This window comes from Bos grunniens, chromosome 6, assembly GCF_055505025.1.
Source record: "Bos grunniens cultivar Pamir isolate PY7600 chromosome 6, Bosgru_T2T1.0, whole genome shotgun sequence".
Taxonomy (NCBI): Eukaryota; Metazoa; Chordata; class Mammalia; order Artiodactyla; family Bovidae; genus Bos; species Bos grunniens.
Window position 1 is genome coordinate 93,401,245 of NC_141170.1, and position 17,216 is coordinate 93,418,460.

At 38.5% G+C, this 17,216-nt stretch overlaps 1 protein-coding gene across 1 annotated transcript in view; it reads left to right on the forward strand.

Moving 5' to 3' along the window:
- MTTP (microsomal triglyceride transfer protein) overlaps nt 1-17,216 on the forward strand; it is a 56,758-nt gene that overhangs the window by 4,595 nt on the left and 34,947 nt on the right. Inside the window, exons 2-7 of the mRNA XM_086406708.1 lie at nt 2,184-2,371; nt 3,738-3,881; nt 10,695-10,802; nt 13,161-13,277; nt 13,568-13,707; nt 15,754-15,904. Coding sequence (XP_086262834.1) covers nt 2,184-2,371; nt 3,738-3,881; nt 10,695-10,802; nt 13,161-13,277; nt 13,568-13,707; nt 15,754-15,904 — 848 coding nt within the window. The remainder of the gene's footprint in view (nt 1-2,183; nt 2,372-3,737; nt 3,882-10,694; nt 10,803-13,160; nt 13,278-13,567; nt 13,708-15,753; nt 15,905-17,216) is intronic.

A 17,216-nucleotide genomic window follows, 5' to 3' on the forward strand; every position in this document is an offset into this window, starting at 1 on the left:
TATCCAAGTGACTAGCCTAATGTCCTCGCCCAGAATATTACCTTCTCAATAAAGATTTTCCCCTCAGCATCCCCATTTCCTTTCTTATTTCATTTTTCTTCATTAGCATTTCTAATATTCTTTATAATTTACTTATGTACTTTTCCAATGAGTCAACCCTTCGCATGAGGTGGCCAAAATACTGGAGTTTCAGCTTTAGCATCAGTCCTTCCAATGAATATTCAGGACTGATCTCCTTTAGAATGGACTGGTTGGATCTCCTTGCAGTCCAAGGAACTCTCAAGAGTCTTCTCCAACACCACAGTTCAAAAGCATCAATTCTTCGGCACTCAGCTTTCTTCACAGTCCAACTCTCACATCCACATGTGACCACTGGAAAACTATAGCCTTGACTAGACGGACCTTTGTTGGCAAAGTAATGTCTCTGCTTTTTAATATGCTATCTAGGTTGGTGGGGGTTTGGGGGCAGGAGGAAAAGGGGACGACAGAGGATGAGATGGCTGGATGGCATCACCAACTCGATGGACATGGGTTTGGGTGAACTCCGGGAATTGGTGATGGACAGGGAGGCCTGGCGTGCTGCAATTCATGGGATCGCAAAGAGTCCGACACGACTGAGCAACTGAACTGAACTGAACTATGTACTTGCTTTTTTATTGCCCTTCCCCCCTCATTTAAATGTAAATGCCGCAAAGATAGACCTGTTGTCTGCTTGTTAACTGGTATAGCCCCAGAACCTAGAAAAGTGCTGACTACCCAGTAGGTGCTCAGTACATCCTTGTTGAATGAATGAATGAATTCCTAGCTCACTCCCCAGGAATGGAATAGGTCAACCTAAAGGTTTATATGTATAGTGTAGGTAAGAACATGGTCTCTGGATCCAGACAGGGTGTTAGAGGCTTCACCACTAATTTCCTGAGTGATCTTGGGTAAATTGTATAATCTCTGTATCTCTTGATTTCCTCATCTATAAAATCAGGCTAATAACAGTACCTACCCCATTAGATTTTTATGAGGATTAAATAAGTTAATATGTAGGAAAGACTTAGAACAGATAGTAAGGAGATTTTCTTAGTTTTTGACTTTTCAAGTAATTTTACCTCCTTTCTCAGCTGCCTCACTTCTCTCCTACTCATCTCAGCCTCGTTTTCTGTCCCTCTCCCATATGCATATTTTCTGTGGGGGAAAAAGAGACATGGTTGCTTGTTACAGTTAACTAGTCAATTCTGCCCGGTTAGCCCTGACGAAAAATGCCTACTGAAATCTTTTTTGACTCTTTCCTGAGAGCTATGAATAGAAGATTTATCAAAAGACTTTGTATGACCTCAGTTCATCTTTGGGAAAGACTGGATGCTACTCTTTTATGTTTTCTTTGGGTTAAGATATACTGTTTGGAAAGTGTATGAACTCCTCCATATATCTTTTTTTTTTTTTGGTTATGATGCTGACTTGTATTCTATTTGACATTAAACATTAAGTTGTCCCTTCCAAATTAAAGCCTGTGCTGGATTTTATGTAGGAAAACATCATTTTATTCAGCAACAACTAATTTAAATTTACATATGTGTTGCCTTGAAATGTACTTTAATACTGAAAGTTTGCTAATTTAATTAATAGGATAAATTACCTTGAAGGGATATTTTTTAAATGTTCAAAATATCCAATGTAAGGGACTACCATCTAACTGCTAAAATTTCTTTGGCTTTGACCTGTTGTATTTTAAATATGTTAATTGCAAATTATCAAGCAATCTCTGGCTGAACTTCTACTTGAAATCAAATTTTATTATTTGATTTAAAGAAAGCTGGGCAGGGAGAGGGGAAGAAATAATATACATATAAGTTAAAGCAATACGATGATATTTATTTTAAAATATTCTATAGTTCAACCAAGGCAATATTTAGATAATCAGATTATTATTTAAAGATACAAACTAAGTTTTCTGAAATGGAAACTTATTTCTTTGTTAGTTGTTGTTTTTGTTGTTGTTCAACCAATAATTTCAGCAGATGAAGTAGAACCATGTTACACTTAGCAAAGATTTACTCCCCTTAACAAATATAAGCTCCCACTGGGTACCACTGTGCTGGAGAAGGAATGTGTTGATGATAAGATAGCATAGTCCCTGGCCTGCTGGGTGCCTTACAACTAAGACTTGACTTGTATCACTGTCTTTTTTACAGGTCACACAACTGGTCTCTCATTAAATAATGACCGACTATACAAACTCACATACTCCACTGAAGTTTTTCTCGATCGGGGCAAAGGAAACCTCCAAGACAGTGTGGGCTACCGAATTTCATCCAATGTGGATGTCGCTTTACTGTGGAGGAGTCCTGATGGTGATGATAACCAACTGATCCAAATTACGGTGGGTATTTTCTACCAGAGAGATGCAAAGATTAGATGTTAGCAAAGTTTTTGAGACGTGTACCATTCAATAGCACTTGTTTGTGCTGTTGGTCATATGTTCATTGAATATTATCCATCACTAAAATAAGTAGATATACAGTTTTGAAGTTTTTGCTAATCAAAAATTATCTGATCTTTCCAAATTATTGAAGCAGGCAAATGAAGGTGTCTACTGGTAACTGAAGTATTATGTTCAGTTCTATATGTCATATTTTGTTGTTGTTCAGTAGCTCAGTTGTGTCTGACTGTGATCCCATGGACTGCAGCATGCCAGGCTGTTAATATGTCATGTTAATAGGTACAATAAACTAGAATCCATTTGAAATGTTCTGCATGTAAGGAGTGTAGAATCAATGTCATATGAAAAGCAATTGAGACCACTCTAAGTGAAGGAGGAGACAAATTGTGACCTTCTAGCTTTCCTGTGTTCCTTGATCTGACAGGTGGAATCACCAATGAGGGAGTAACTTATTCTGCTTTCTTCCTGATGACAGAACCAGGTGCTTCCCTGAATGGCAGTGTTTAGTCAGTTATGATGCTTTAGATTTATGTGTTGACAAAGAAGGTCAAATTAGATGGCCTTTGGGGCCTCTTCCAAATTTAATATATGATTCCACATTTGCTTTTCAAGGACCTAAAAGCAATAGATTTCTTTAGTAAAGTCAGTTCTCCTTCTACATGTCAGTGTGAAACAGGTACCAGGACCAAGATTTTCCTCATTGTAACTGGTAAGTAGTTGGTAATATACTTTATAATGAGGTATCATTGCAATACGTTTATCAAGTGATCTTTGCTTCTTTGGTTGTCTCTAATAGCTGTGTGTGTTTTCCAAGTTGGATCAAAACTTTATCATCCACCTCCCCATTTCTCAGTAGAACAGTATTCTGCAGAAAACATTCTGTAGCTCTTTGTTCAGTAATCAGATTGTTAATGCTTAATTTTGTATGTATAGATGAGGTACAATGGGGCAGGATACCTTTCAAACAAAAGTTACAGAAAGTGAAGAGAGTAGGCAGATAGCAACAGTTCAAAACAAATGAAGAGAGTGAAAACAACATTAAAGAGCCATATTCCAGCCACAGTTACTATAAACCTGAAGTTGCAGGTTCCTTTAATGTCAGTATTTTTACCTAATTCAAAAATCTAAGTTTTGAAACCTTCTCCTTTCTTTTAAAGATGATGGCTAGGTACTGTGAATCATGTGTTGAATGACAGAAGAAATTATGGCCAACCCTGTTTATTGCTTTACCATTTTATTTTCTAGGAAACTCTGATGGAAACAGGTATAGGAAGTTTTTCTAATAGGTTTCTTTCCGTGATTCCAGATGAAAGATGTAAACCTTGAAAATGTGAATCAACAGAGAGGAGAGAAGAGCATTTTCAAAGGAAAAAAGTCATCTCAAATCATAAGAAAGGAAAACTTGGAAGCAATGCAAAGACCTGTGCTCCTTCATCTAATTCATGGAAAGGTAAACGAGATTTTTGGAGTTCCACATGTTTTTTTTCCCCCAACTTCATATTTTTCTTCCTTAGGTAGATATTAATATTATTTTAGGTGATCATGGTGTCACTACTTTTGTGAAAATGGAGTTTTTTAAAAATAACTAATAAATGGAAGTCACAAATTAAATGTTTCAGAAGTAAGTCAAGGCTTTGGATTCACTTATATTACCTAGCCATTTATATTCCCTATTTTTATGAGAAATCTTTATAGTAGAATCAAGTATTTGTTTATTGATGAGAGACAGTATTAAAAGGTACATTCCTTATTAAATTAGAAAGGATTAAAAAGCTACTGTAACACAATAGGTCATCATAGATGAATGGATAAATTCAGGAAAGTAGGCAAATTATAAGAATGAAATGATCTAAATTAGATAAGTGATATGCATTTGTCATAAGAGTATCAATAACTGGCTCAAGTACAAAACTGAAGCTTTTGAAGGGACATGGCATTTCTAAGATAGAGTTGATTAAAAAAAAACATTTAGAGATTATTTTAAAGTTATGACTTTGAAGAGCATTTTATATACTAAAGTAATGAATGAGCACTATATGTTGGAAATTTGCTCTGAAAATTCTGTAAATGTGATTACTTACAATTTGAGTCTCATCTCTTAAAATTGTCTTAGTATGTTTGGAATTGAAACACAATTGTGATCTGTGAATTTTCAGGCATTAAATATGGGTTTATGAAGAGTATAGATATTATATTGACATGTTAAAACATACTATATTAGTAAAGATGAAAGCTTACTTTCAGGAATTAATGTACAAAAACAGAAAGGGACCATTAAAACTTCAAATCTCTAAAATTTCTCTAGATCAAAAATTTCCAGATTCAAACTAAAAATGAAAACAAGTACTTTAAAATACAAATTTAAGACATGTAATATGTTGCTATTCCTGATGCTCATTTTTAGTAAAGTACTAAAAAGGGATTCTCAAGAAGGATTATTGTATCATCACTCTCTTACAACCAAATATGAATCACCATTTCAGGAATGCTTCTCTCCCTTCTCTACTTGTGAAATATTAATACTTATTATGCTTCAAGCTTTGCTTACAGGCCTTTTCTTTTGTAACATTCACACCCTTTTAACCAGCTGGAAATAACTATCCCTCTTTAGAAACTTCTTAGCACATTATAGCTCACTCATAGCCCTTATCACTTTCCTTTTGACCATTTGTGTTCATTGCTAGATGATAGGTTTTGGTGAAGAAACTTGTTTTTCCTCTTTATATTCCAGCCCTTCTACTCTCTTCCTGAGCAAAGCAGTCAGAACCAAGTCTTACACTGACTGATTCGGTGTTCTGGAAGCCTTTCCCAAACCCTATGCTCCCCTGAGCCTACCCAGGTATTGCTAGTGGTAAAGAACCTGCCTGTCAATGCAGGAGACATAAGAGATGTGGGTTCGATCCCTGTGACGGGTCCCTGTGACGGGAAGATCCCCTGGAGGAGGGCATGGTAACCCACTCCAGTATTCTTGCCTGGGTAATTTCATGGACAGAGGAGCCTGACAGGCTACAGTCCATGGGGTCACAAAAGAGTTAGATACAATTTAGCTAAAACATACTTAACCCTTAATATCTGTACTGACTGAAGGTATTACATGAATTTTCTCTTTTATCTCCATAACAGCCCTGGGAAGCAGGTGCTGCTTTTTCATCCTCTGGTAATAGATGAGGAAATCAAAGTTAAGAGAAGGAAAGAAACTTGCCTGCTGCTGCTGCTGCTGCTAAGTCGCTTCAGTCGTATCCGACTCTGTGTGACCCCTCAGATGGCAGCCCACCAAGCTCCCCCTTCCCCGGGATTCTCCAGACAAGAACACTGGAGTGGGTTTCCATTTCCTTCTCCAATGCATGAAATTGAAAAGTGGAAGTGAAGTTGCTCAGTCATATCCAACTCTTAGCGACCCCATGGACTGCAGCCTATCAGGCTCCTCCATCCATGGGATTTTCCAAGCAAGAGTACTGGAGTGGGGTGCCATTGCCTAGGGTCAAACAATTAGCAAGTGGTGGAGCTGGGATTTAAAAGAGAGGGTCTGTGTGGAAACGTCTGTGTTTTTACTGTCTTTTCTAGCTGGAAAGAATTTGGGGGGAAAAAACCACGTCTCTGGTTGCTTTGTAGTCTTCTTGTCACTGTTCACTGTATGTATTAACTCAGTTGATTTTCATATGGCCCAACTTTGTAAACAACAGGAAATACTGGTATTTTTTTCTTTGGCATTCCATTGTGGCAACATGCTTGAGCCATAACTTATTAATTGCATTTATAATCTAAGTGTGAAATGTTAGTCACTCAGTTGTGTCCAATTCTTTGTGACCCCATGGATTGTAGCCCACCGGGCTCCTCTGTCAATGGAATTCTCCAGGCAAGAATCCTGGAGTTGGTAGGCATTCCCTTCTCAAGGGGTTCTTCTCAATCCAGGGATCAAACCCAAGTCTCCCACTTTGCAGGTGATTCTTTACCATCTGAGCCACCAGGGACGCCCAAACCAGTCGGTGCTAAAGGAAATCAGCCTTTCCTTTCGTTGAAAGGAAATCCTTCTTTGATTGAAAGGATGCTGAAGCTGAAGCTCCAATACTTTGGCTAAACCACAACCGATCATTTTATAGCCCTGCGGGTGGCAGTTGAGTACAAAGTCTTTGGTTGGACTCAGTGCCTCCCTGTACAAAGGCTGGGATGGAGCTGCCACATCATTATTTCAGTGACCCCAACGTGTCATTTCTGCAGGAGCTGTTTCCTGTGATACAAGTTAAAGTACATTGTGGTATCTTTCATTTATATGATAAAGTACTTGTTGGAAAAAACATGACCCTGGAGATAAAGAAGCCACGTGGAATTTTTAGCCACTTCACTGTCAGAAATATCATTATTTTAACTATCACATCATCTTACTATGGGAGAAATTATGAAAGGAAAGTCTCTACTGCTGATTGGCAGTTTTCTCAGAGAGTATTTTCTATCCCAGACTCAATTTAAGTTTTACTCCCTGAAATTTCTTTGATCTCAAGGTTTCTCACCAGCATGTATTTTTGTCTTCTCAGAGTCCAAATTCACATTATAAAAGATATCCCATGAAAATACATAGATGCATGTTTATTGCACATATGTTTTTTTCCATCTTCCCTTACTTAAATGTTTGGGTATGACTCTAATTTATTTACAAATTAAGTTGGAAACATGACAGTTTTCTACTTAAGACTGACGTGCAAAAGATGGCTCGTTACCACATGGATTCTTTTTTGGCCTGAAATGCTAATCCAATTAACTGGAATATTACCAGATTTCTATTTCTGGTTTTTACTCAGTATTGATTGAATTATGTGGCTGCTGAGTCTGCCCTTCATTTTTGCTGTCCTTAGGCATTGATTTGCTCTCTGAATCTGGCAGCGTGGCTCCTGTATCCACACCCAACCTCCAAAAGAAAAGTGACACCTTGAAAGCCTCCTAATTCTTTGTGTACTTCTTTACTTGTCTGTTTTACAAGGTACCATTTCCTAGCTATGCTGTTTCTTAGGTACATATGAAAGAGACATACATGGCTTCAGCTAAGAAAGTAGACCAAAGAAAGTGACTAATCTCTGTTTGCTGTGATCCTTTTTGTTCAGTTTTGCTCTTTGGCCGGTTAATTAAGTTTTGCTTTCTCTTTTTCATAATGAATGTGTAAATTGAAGGAATGTATAGAAGCATTTTTTTCTTTAAAAAATATGAATAATCCCTACTGATTTCTAGGGGAAATTGGCCCTCAAAGTTTGGCCAAAAGAAGCACTGCATCTCCTTCGTCACAACCCACCCTTATCCCTCTATGTTTAGTTTCCTTGGGTTGACGGCTTACTTTGTGATGACTATGCTGCTCTTTGGAAGCTTCAGGGACTGTGAATTTAGATAAGAGTCCTGTGCTCTTGGATATTCAGAGCTCATTTCAGAACTGAATGAAGTAATCAGATTTATGGCCTGAATATAGTAAAACTTACTCAGTTCCTGTTGTGAAATAATGAATTTAAGATTGTGTCAGCCACATGGATTAAACTTCAAAGTTCTGACTTTATTATTTTCTTAATTACCAAAAGTCCACTTTATTCTAACAGTTTTGACATTTATGGACACAAGTGCTGTCTTCCCTCTGGGTCTCAGTGGTCTGCAACTAAAGGGAGGGAATGTAGGCCCCAAAGGTTAGCAGGCACATGAAAGGAAAAAGAGACTTGTTGTCTTTTCTAGTGCTATGGAGACAATAAAAACTAATAGGAGGAATGAAAAAGAATTTTCTGTCTCACACTTTGTGTTGTTCAGCCTGCCAGGAAAAAAAGTCTGTCACACCGTTTTCTTAGGGATATAGCAGTCAAGATCAGAAGAAGGAGTAGGAGGGGAGCATTTAATCTTATATGTGAAGATTAAATCTGTCAACTGGGTTCCTGAAATTTTAGGGAAAACTTTATAAGCAATTCAGGCATATTTTATAGCTTGGAAGCAAACTGAGGGTACCGATCAAGTACAAGTATGGTAGTACTTTTCCTACTTAACGGATCCTCTCACTTTCTGAGGTATTTAAGGCTCAGGCCAAAAATGTCCCAGACCGTAGGCATGTGCATATTGCTACCGAGCCCTTCTGACTGTGTATGGGCCCAAGAAATCCAGTTAGGATCCTTTAATAGTCCTGATATTTGGAGATTAAGTACTCCCAAATATTTGCAAGGAAAGTTACACTCTAATTCCTCAAAGGTAAGAAGACCTAGTTTACAAAATAGAGCATCAGAAACTCAACCTTGGTTCTGAGAAATTGTCAGTGATTTGTTTGAGAATATGATACTGTGGATTTCCAGACGTTGAGGTCACTATTCCAGTTCCCTTTTAACCTGGACAAACACAATCCCAACATTTATAGGTTCATCCAGTGTAATGACTAAAATTGATTGCCGGATAAAGTACCCGGTAAATCTGTCCCTAGGCAGAATATATGTAGAAAATAAAAATAGAAAATTTGAGTTTGAATTATTAGGCAAAATATTTTCATCTAAGGTATGAGGGAGTTTTATGTACACTAAATTGTTCAGATTGGTATTAATTGAATTTATTGCATAATGACTGAGCTTTCAGTTTTACTTGAGAAGTCATGGTTGGTTTTTTTTTTTTTTTTTCCATGGTTGGTTTTAAAGAGAGATAGGAAGGCATTCAGGATATTTCTGGTAGACATGCATCTATAATTACCATAAACTTTGGGAATTTTTATAGGGAAGCTATATCCATCCTCTCCATTTCTAAATCATGTGATGTGTTTGAAGTCAATACAGGGTAAAAAATGACAGCCTGCTTTCCAGAAAATTCTTTGTATTTTTATCCTTGTTTCTTAAACATGAGCTAAATGGTCAAAATGGTATGAGACATAGTTATCGTCTCTGTGCCTGTAAATGTCAAGGATGAAACAAAGCTAAGATAAGCCGTTTATTATTGCAGCCAAATCACAGTCCCCTTCCTCATTCTAGCCTTTTTCCTGCTTTCTGAAGAGAAACTCAAAGCAGTACCTGTGGCAGGCTATGCAGTGTTAGCACCCTAAACCTCAAATCTTCCAACCTTCTATGTCTCCTCATAGCCAAGGCCAACAGGAATGCTCTGCAGGGCCAATGAACATCAGTCTTGTGGAATTTTGTCCATGGGCATTTTGGCCACGTGTGGGCCCTTATCATAGCCCTTAGAGGCCATGCTGTCTCAGGATTCTCAAGCATGGTGATTGCCATTCTCTACAAGAATCTATTTCTGTGCTGCTACTGCTGCTAAGTCGCTTCAGTCGTGTCCGACTCTGTGCAACCCCATAAGACGTCAGCCCACCAGGCTCTCCCATCCCTGGGATTCTCCAGGCAAGAACACTGGAATGGGTTGCCATTTCCCTCTCCAATGCATGAAAGCGAAAAGTGAAAGGGAAGTCTCTCAGTCATGTCCGACTCTTAGAAACCCTATGGACCGCAGCCTACCAGGCTCCTCCGTCCATGGGATTTTCCAGGCAAGAGTACTGGAGTGGGGTGCCATTGCCTTCTCCCCTATTTCTGAGATGTTACTTTGAAACTTGATTAGTTTTTTTAATTCTGTTTATATATTTTTGACTGTGATGAAGACTTGATTTTTGTCTTCGCTGCTGTAAGTGGGAATTCTCTAGTTGCAGGGGCTGCTGTTCTGTGAGGTGCAGGTTCCTCATTGTGGTGGCTTCTCTTGTTGCGGAGCATGGGCTTTAAGTGCATGGGTTTCAATAGTTGTCGCATGTGAGCTCAGCAGTTGTGGCACTCCAGCTTAGTTATTCTGAGGCATGTGGGATCTTCTTGGACCAGGAATCAAACCCATGTCCCCTGCGTTGGCAGGCAGGTTCTTAACCACTGGACCACCAGGGAAGTCCAAACATTGGTTAATTTTTGTTCCAAGCAGAATTATAGCTAGGGAATATGTTGACATGCTTGAAGAGAATGTTCCTGATTTCTCTTTCTTGGGCAATCCTTGTTTTCACAGAAACCCCATCCTGTATCAGTGCTTTTTTTCCTTTTCTATGTTATTCCCATCATAGCCAAAGCCTTCATTATCAACCTCCTGAAATGTCATATTTTGGTGGTCTAGCCTTTTGAAATGTAAATGGCTTCTTTTCACAAAAAAAGAAGTCCCAGCGTTGAACTAACAGATCTCTTTCTCCCAGAATTGAAAGGAGTGAGAATCTAACCTTTCCTGCTATTTATTTAACCAAGTCTCGTAAATGATCCATTTCTGCTCTATTTATGTTTGTTCTTTTTTCACCTAGATCAAAGAGTTCTACTCATATCAAAATGAACCAGCAGCCATAGAAAATCTCAAGAGAGGCCTGGCTAGCCTATTTCAGATGCAGTTAAGCTCTGGAACTACCAATGAGGTACTTAGTAATATTATTAAGCATCTAGAATCTTATTTGTTAATATAGGTACTAAAATTGTTTATATGGCTTTCTATTTGGAGAAATTTAGTAAAAAAAAAAAAAATTACTCCTATGGTAATGATTAGAAAAGGTGAGTTGGGTAGTTGTCTCATTTACATATGAAACAAATCATCCTTTACCCCAATTTGTATTTGAAGACAGGGGAAAGGAAGTTAGAAACAGTTATACTAAGGAGACCAATAGACTGACTGAATGATCAGTTCAGTTCAGTTCAGTTGCTCAGTCATTTCTGACTCTTTCTGACCCCATGGACTGCAGCACACCAGGCTTCCCTGTCCAAACCAACTCCTGGAGCTTACTCAAACTCATGTCCATTAAGTTGGTGATGCCATCCAACCATCTCATCCTCTGCCATCCCCTTCTCCCCCTGCCTTCAATCTTTCCCAGCATCAGGGTCTTTTCAGATGGTCAGTTCTTCGCATCAGGTGGCCAAAGTATTGCAGTTTCAGCATCAGCATCAGTCCTTCCAATGAATATTCAGGACTGATTTCCTTTAGGATTGACTGGTTGGATCTCCTTGCTGTCCAAGGGACTCTCAAGAGTCTTCTCTAACACCACAGTTCAAAAGCATCAATTCTTCGACACTCAGCTTTCTTTATAGTCCAACTCTCGCTTCCATACATGACTATTGGAAAAGCCTTAGCTTTGAGTAGACAGACCTTTGTTGGCAAAGTAATGTCTCTGCTTTTTAATATGCTGTCTATATTGGTCATAACTTTTCTTCCAAGGAGCAAGCGTCTTTTAATTTCATGGCTGAATGATAGAGACCCAAAAAACTTTGGAGAACATTCCAGTGACCTCACTGTGCATCCCTATGTCATAGGGAAGTTATAATACCTGGATTATAACTTCCTGGATTCACTGCAGAGATTCTGGTTCAGTAGATTAGCATCTGTATTTTAATAGTTTTCTCAGCTAATGTAGGTGCAGTCAGTTTGAGAAACTACTAGTCTGTATGAACCCTTCCATTTAATAGATGAAAACAAAGGTGAAACGACAGAAGTTTAGTGGCTCCCCAAGTATTATATCTAAAGCAGAGCTGAGTCCAAGTTTTCTTGTCTGAATTCAGCCAGTTCATGAGCTGGTAAGAAAATCTGATGGCAAGTCTGGGCCAAGAGAATGCTGGTTAGCTTGCTGAAAAGACTGAGGGTAGAAAGACTGGCTTGTAGAGGCCAAAGGGATGCCTCAGAGAAGCTATACAGAGTCAGTATTGAGATGTATTTGCCTACATTCAAATTACTGATGTGCCTTATGGTGAGCTGAATTAATGCCACAGGTTTTAAAGGACTTAGCTCATCAAAGCATGGGTGTGTTTGCACGTATACACACACACACACACACACACACAGCCTACACATAGTATTAAAAGTCAACTCCCCTCACCCCATAATTACCCATTTGAGTGATTTTGACTATGACTAGGTCATTTTTGGGGGTTCCAAAATCACTGCAGATGGTTACTGCAGCCATGAAATTAAAAGACGCTTGCTCCTTAGAAGAAAAGTTATGACCAATCTAGACAGCATATTAAAAAGCAGAAACATCACTTTTCCCACAAGGTCTGTCTAGTCAAAGCTATGATTTTTCCAGTAGTCACGTATGGATGTGAGAGTTGGGCTACAAAGAAAGCTGAGCGTCGAAGAATTGATGCTTTTGAAGTGTGGTGTTGGAGAAGACTGTTGAGAGTCCCTTAGACAGCAAGGAGATCCAACAAGTCCATCCTAGAGGAAATCAGTCCTGAATATTCATTGGAAGGACTGATGCTGATGCTGATACTGCAATACTTTGGCCTGATGCAAAGAAATGACTCATTTGAAAAGACTCTGATACTGGGAAAGATTGAAGGCGGGAGGAGAAGGGGATGACAGAGGATGAGATGGTTGGATGGCATCACCAACTCAATGGACATAGTTTAAGTAAGCTCCAGGAATTGGTGATGGACAGGGAAGCCTGGTGTGCTGCAGTCCATGGGGTTGCAAAGAGTCGAACGTGACTGAGCAACTGAACTGAACTGAACTGAGGCCATCTGTCCAATTCCTATTAGACATTAGAGAGAAGTAGGAAATCATTTATTATTCCTGGGGCAATAAGAATGTGCTCATAAGACTCAAAGAGGATGGAAAGGAATCCACATGCTGCAGGAAACACTGAATTCTTCTGTCTTCCTATCTTGTCAGAGAAAGGAATCCTGCATGATGTATTAGAACCCCAATTTTTAAGCTACTTCCCACTGGAATTCAAATGGTTCATATGAGAATCCCATCTGAAACATTGTATTTTGGCTTTTCTTTTTAGGTAGACATCTCTGGAGATTGTAAAGTGACCTACCAGGCTCATCAAGACAAAGTGACCAAAATTAAGGCTTTGGATTCATGCAAAATAGAGAGGGCTGGATTTACGACCCCACATCAGGTATGCTGCCTATCACTTTCTTTGAGGCAACCAAGTTCTTTTTGTAGAGACGATTCAGAAATAATAGGTGAATAAAGCAGCAATATAATTTGGGAACACTTGTAATTTTTAGTTTAGGGTATAGTATTATATAATATCAAATGAATGGATTTATTTTAATATATTGTAGGTTTGTGTGTTGAAGGAATATGAAGGGGGCGTTCTTGTGAAGATGAAAAGATAATTTGCTATTTGGCTTGATTCAAAGATAAAAGGCTGATTGCTTGTTACAACCACATTTATTTATTTAGGTCTTGGGTGTCACTTCGAAAGCCACATCTGTCACTACCTATAAGATAGAAGACAGCTTTGTTGTAGCTGTGCTCTCAGAAGAGATACGTGCTTTAAGGCTCAATTTTCTACAATCAATAGCAGGCAAAATAGTATCGAGGTAAGATAATGCTTAAATTTTCTTTACTGTTATTTAATGTATTATTAAAATTTAAAAATATATATGCATATATATACATGCACATGAATTAATATATTTATCGCTTCCTCATTTTGACTGTGAGCTCCTTTAGAACAATTATTATGTCTTGTTCATCTTTATTTTTCATATTGTCTATAATAATATGTGGCATGAAGTAAATACTTTATGTTTTAAAATAGGACTTCATTAAAAATAAATTGTTTATTGAATAAAATTTAAATTTTTAAAAGGCAAACACTTTGATTCATTCTTATTTATTTTCTGATTTCTCTATCAAATGCTTTTAATGTTTAGATTAAAAAAGTGGCATTGTGTATTCTCTCCTCAAGATTATTTTTTTGTCATTGTTGTTAATAAACACAAAAATGTTCTATCGTAAAGTGATATGACAGAATTTTTGCTGTGATTTATAGTACTTACATATTCAAGACTGTTATTTCAATTTGAGAAAATTTCTCTGGTCAGCATAGTTCCCACAGGCTAAAGGACTAAAATTTCAAATCTAAGAGTATGTCTTATTTTCAGATTTTAATTTAGAATAACACATCCTAGCATTAAATGTAAGTTATATCTTCTGCTGTTATTTCTCAAATATTTCTTCTGAAGTAACCCTAATGTCAGAGGTAAATGGTTAAAATCTTGGTAGAAATGCCTCAAACCACAAATGCTTGAAATTTTATTGAAGTCTCCTCTGGATTAGAACCTTGCATTCTACTTTGTACCACATCCATCTTGTTTTCATATAAAATTAATATTTTAAATTTAGGTTTATCAGGATTCCATTGTTCTATAACACACCACTCCAAACTTAGTAGTATAAAAAGCAGCAATCACTTTATTATTTTCTCTCATACTCGTGACACTTGCCTTGATCCTGCCTTGCTTGGTGTGTGCTGTGCGGTTGCAGAGCTGGTTCAGAGGCTGCTCCCTCACTTATCTAGTGTCTGGGCTGGAGATTCACACTCCTTAGGCTCCTTATGCATCTCTCTTGATCTCCATGGGGCCTCTCAACATGGTAGCTTCAGTAGCCAGACTTCTTACATGGTAAGAAGGTATGTGCTGCTAGCATGCCAGATGAAAGCTGAATTCCCTTTTGTGATTTATTGTTGTTCAGCCACCCAGTCGTGTCTGACTCTTTGCAACCCCATGGACTGCAGTACGCCAAGCCTCTCTGTCCCTCACCATCTCCTGAAGTTTGCCCAAGTTCATGTCCATTGCATCAGTGATACCATCCAGCCATCTCATCCTCTGATGCCCTCTTCTTCTGCCCTCAATCTTTTGCAGCATCAGGGACTTTAGCGATGAGTCAGCTGTTCACGTCAGATGACCAAAATACTGGAGTTTCAGCTTCAGCATCTATCTTTCCAATGAGTATTCTGGGTTGATTTCTCTTAAGATTGACTGGTTTGATCTTGCAATCCAAGAGTCTCTGAAGAGTCTTCTCCAACATAAAAGGACTTAGCCTTACAAGCCATATATTGAAACTTCTAGTGTTCTCTACAAGTCCTGGCAGTCACAGAGTCCTGCCCAGGTTTAAGGAGAGGGATGTAGACTCCACCTTTTGAAGGGAGAGAGGCAAGCTACTGAAAGAGCATATCAGATTATTGAGGCCATATTTACAAAACAAGATTTCCTAATTGTCTTAGTAAGTGACATGTGGTTGTCCTGAAGATATCATTTTTCAGAGAACTGGGCTAAAGCCCAAAGAAGTGACATCATATATCTTGCTCAGCATCCAGGCAAATTTTCTTTCGTGTAGTCTCTTGTCATAATATTTTGAAATCCCAGGCTTAAACTTTCAAACCTTTGAATAAAATTGTTGCTCCAGAAAAGTTTCATAATTATCTTGAGGTTTCTGTTACTGCTGGAGATCTCTCAGTTTGAAAGACATGGCCTTACAGAATTTGAATACATTAGTATCATTTGCCAAAAGAATGACAATTAATAGCTTGTTCACTCAAAAGAAGGCCGTTGATGTGGTATTTCTCTTCCCTGGTTATGCAGGCAGAAACTGGAGCTGAAAACCACGGAAGCAAGCGTGAGACTGAAGCCGGGAAAGCAGGTTGCAGCCATCATTAAAGCAGTCGATTCAAAGTACACGGCCATTCCCATTGTGGGCCAGGTCTTCCAGAGCAAGTGCAAAGGATGCCCTTCTGTAAGTGTGAGCCACAGCGCTATGTGGCCAAATCATGGAATAATCACGGCCTACAATTCTGTTTTCCTTTTGTCTCCAATGGAAGCTTCAGTTAATTTATAAGGAAAGTTTACAAAGAACTTCCAGCCACCACTGAGTTATAATAGCAGTAGCCTAATAATATGCTATAATAATTAACAAATGACTACCACATCCACTTATTTCAAATAAAAAATGTTATGACTTGAAGGCAGCTTCCTCAAAGAAGACCTCAGAATGCAGTGGGGATAAGCCTGATGAAGTTAGGGGAAGCATACAGCAATGAGAGCATAGACAGTGGCCTGAATCCTGAAAGTTCTGCCTCTCGGGAGTAATATGTCCAGGCTTCTCAGGTGGATCAGTGGGTAAAGAATCCACCTGCAATACAGAAGATGCAAGACATATGAGTTGGATCACTAGGTCGGGAAGATCCCCTGGAGGAAGACATGGCAACCTACTCCAGTATTCATGCCTGGGAAATCCCACGGACAGAGAAGCCTGGTGGACAAAAGTCCATGGGGTTGCAAAGAGTAGGACACAACTGAAACAGCTGAGCACACACACAGTAATATGTCCACAGGTGAAATGTTTTACTGAGCTCAGTGTTCTGAGAGCTGCTAGGAGGACTAGAAATGGATACCAAGCTCTTCACCTAAATCAGGAACACTTATTTACCACACCCCAACCTCTCCTACTGTTACAGCCAGAAATGAGCGCACCCCCAAGGCTAAGTGTGTGAGTGTGTGTGTCTGTGTGTGCAGGTATGAGTGTATCTGTATGTATTTGTGAGTGTGTGTGTAATATTTTTAATCTAATAAAGAATAATTTCTTTTGTTGCATAAATCAGTTGTGATGTATGGCCACAGATATGACTCTGGGTTCCAGCATGTCCTAATACTTAACCCTTGGCTTCAAGCTCTGTTTGTAGCTACCAGAAGATGCTCTTCCCTTGGCCATTATTAGTGTTCAAAAAAGTGGAATCATCAAGAGCTAATACCAGAATTTGCTTAAAGTGCAAGGCACTAATTCCTTATTAGTTTCTCAAATATATCAAAATTGAGTGAAGGGGAAAACAAAATGAGACAAAAATAATTGTTCTCAAACCTTGTTTCTTCTTTTTTCCCCACAAATTATCTAATATTCCAGTGTCATTTTCTAATGTCATATGAGATGGAAATTATTTAGAAAGGTGACTAATGAAACCAATGATCTTTTCTTATTCTGTTAATTTCTCTCCCCATAGTTATCAAATATTATGAGCCATCTAAGATTTCTCAAAACTATTTCTTCATTA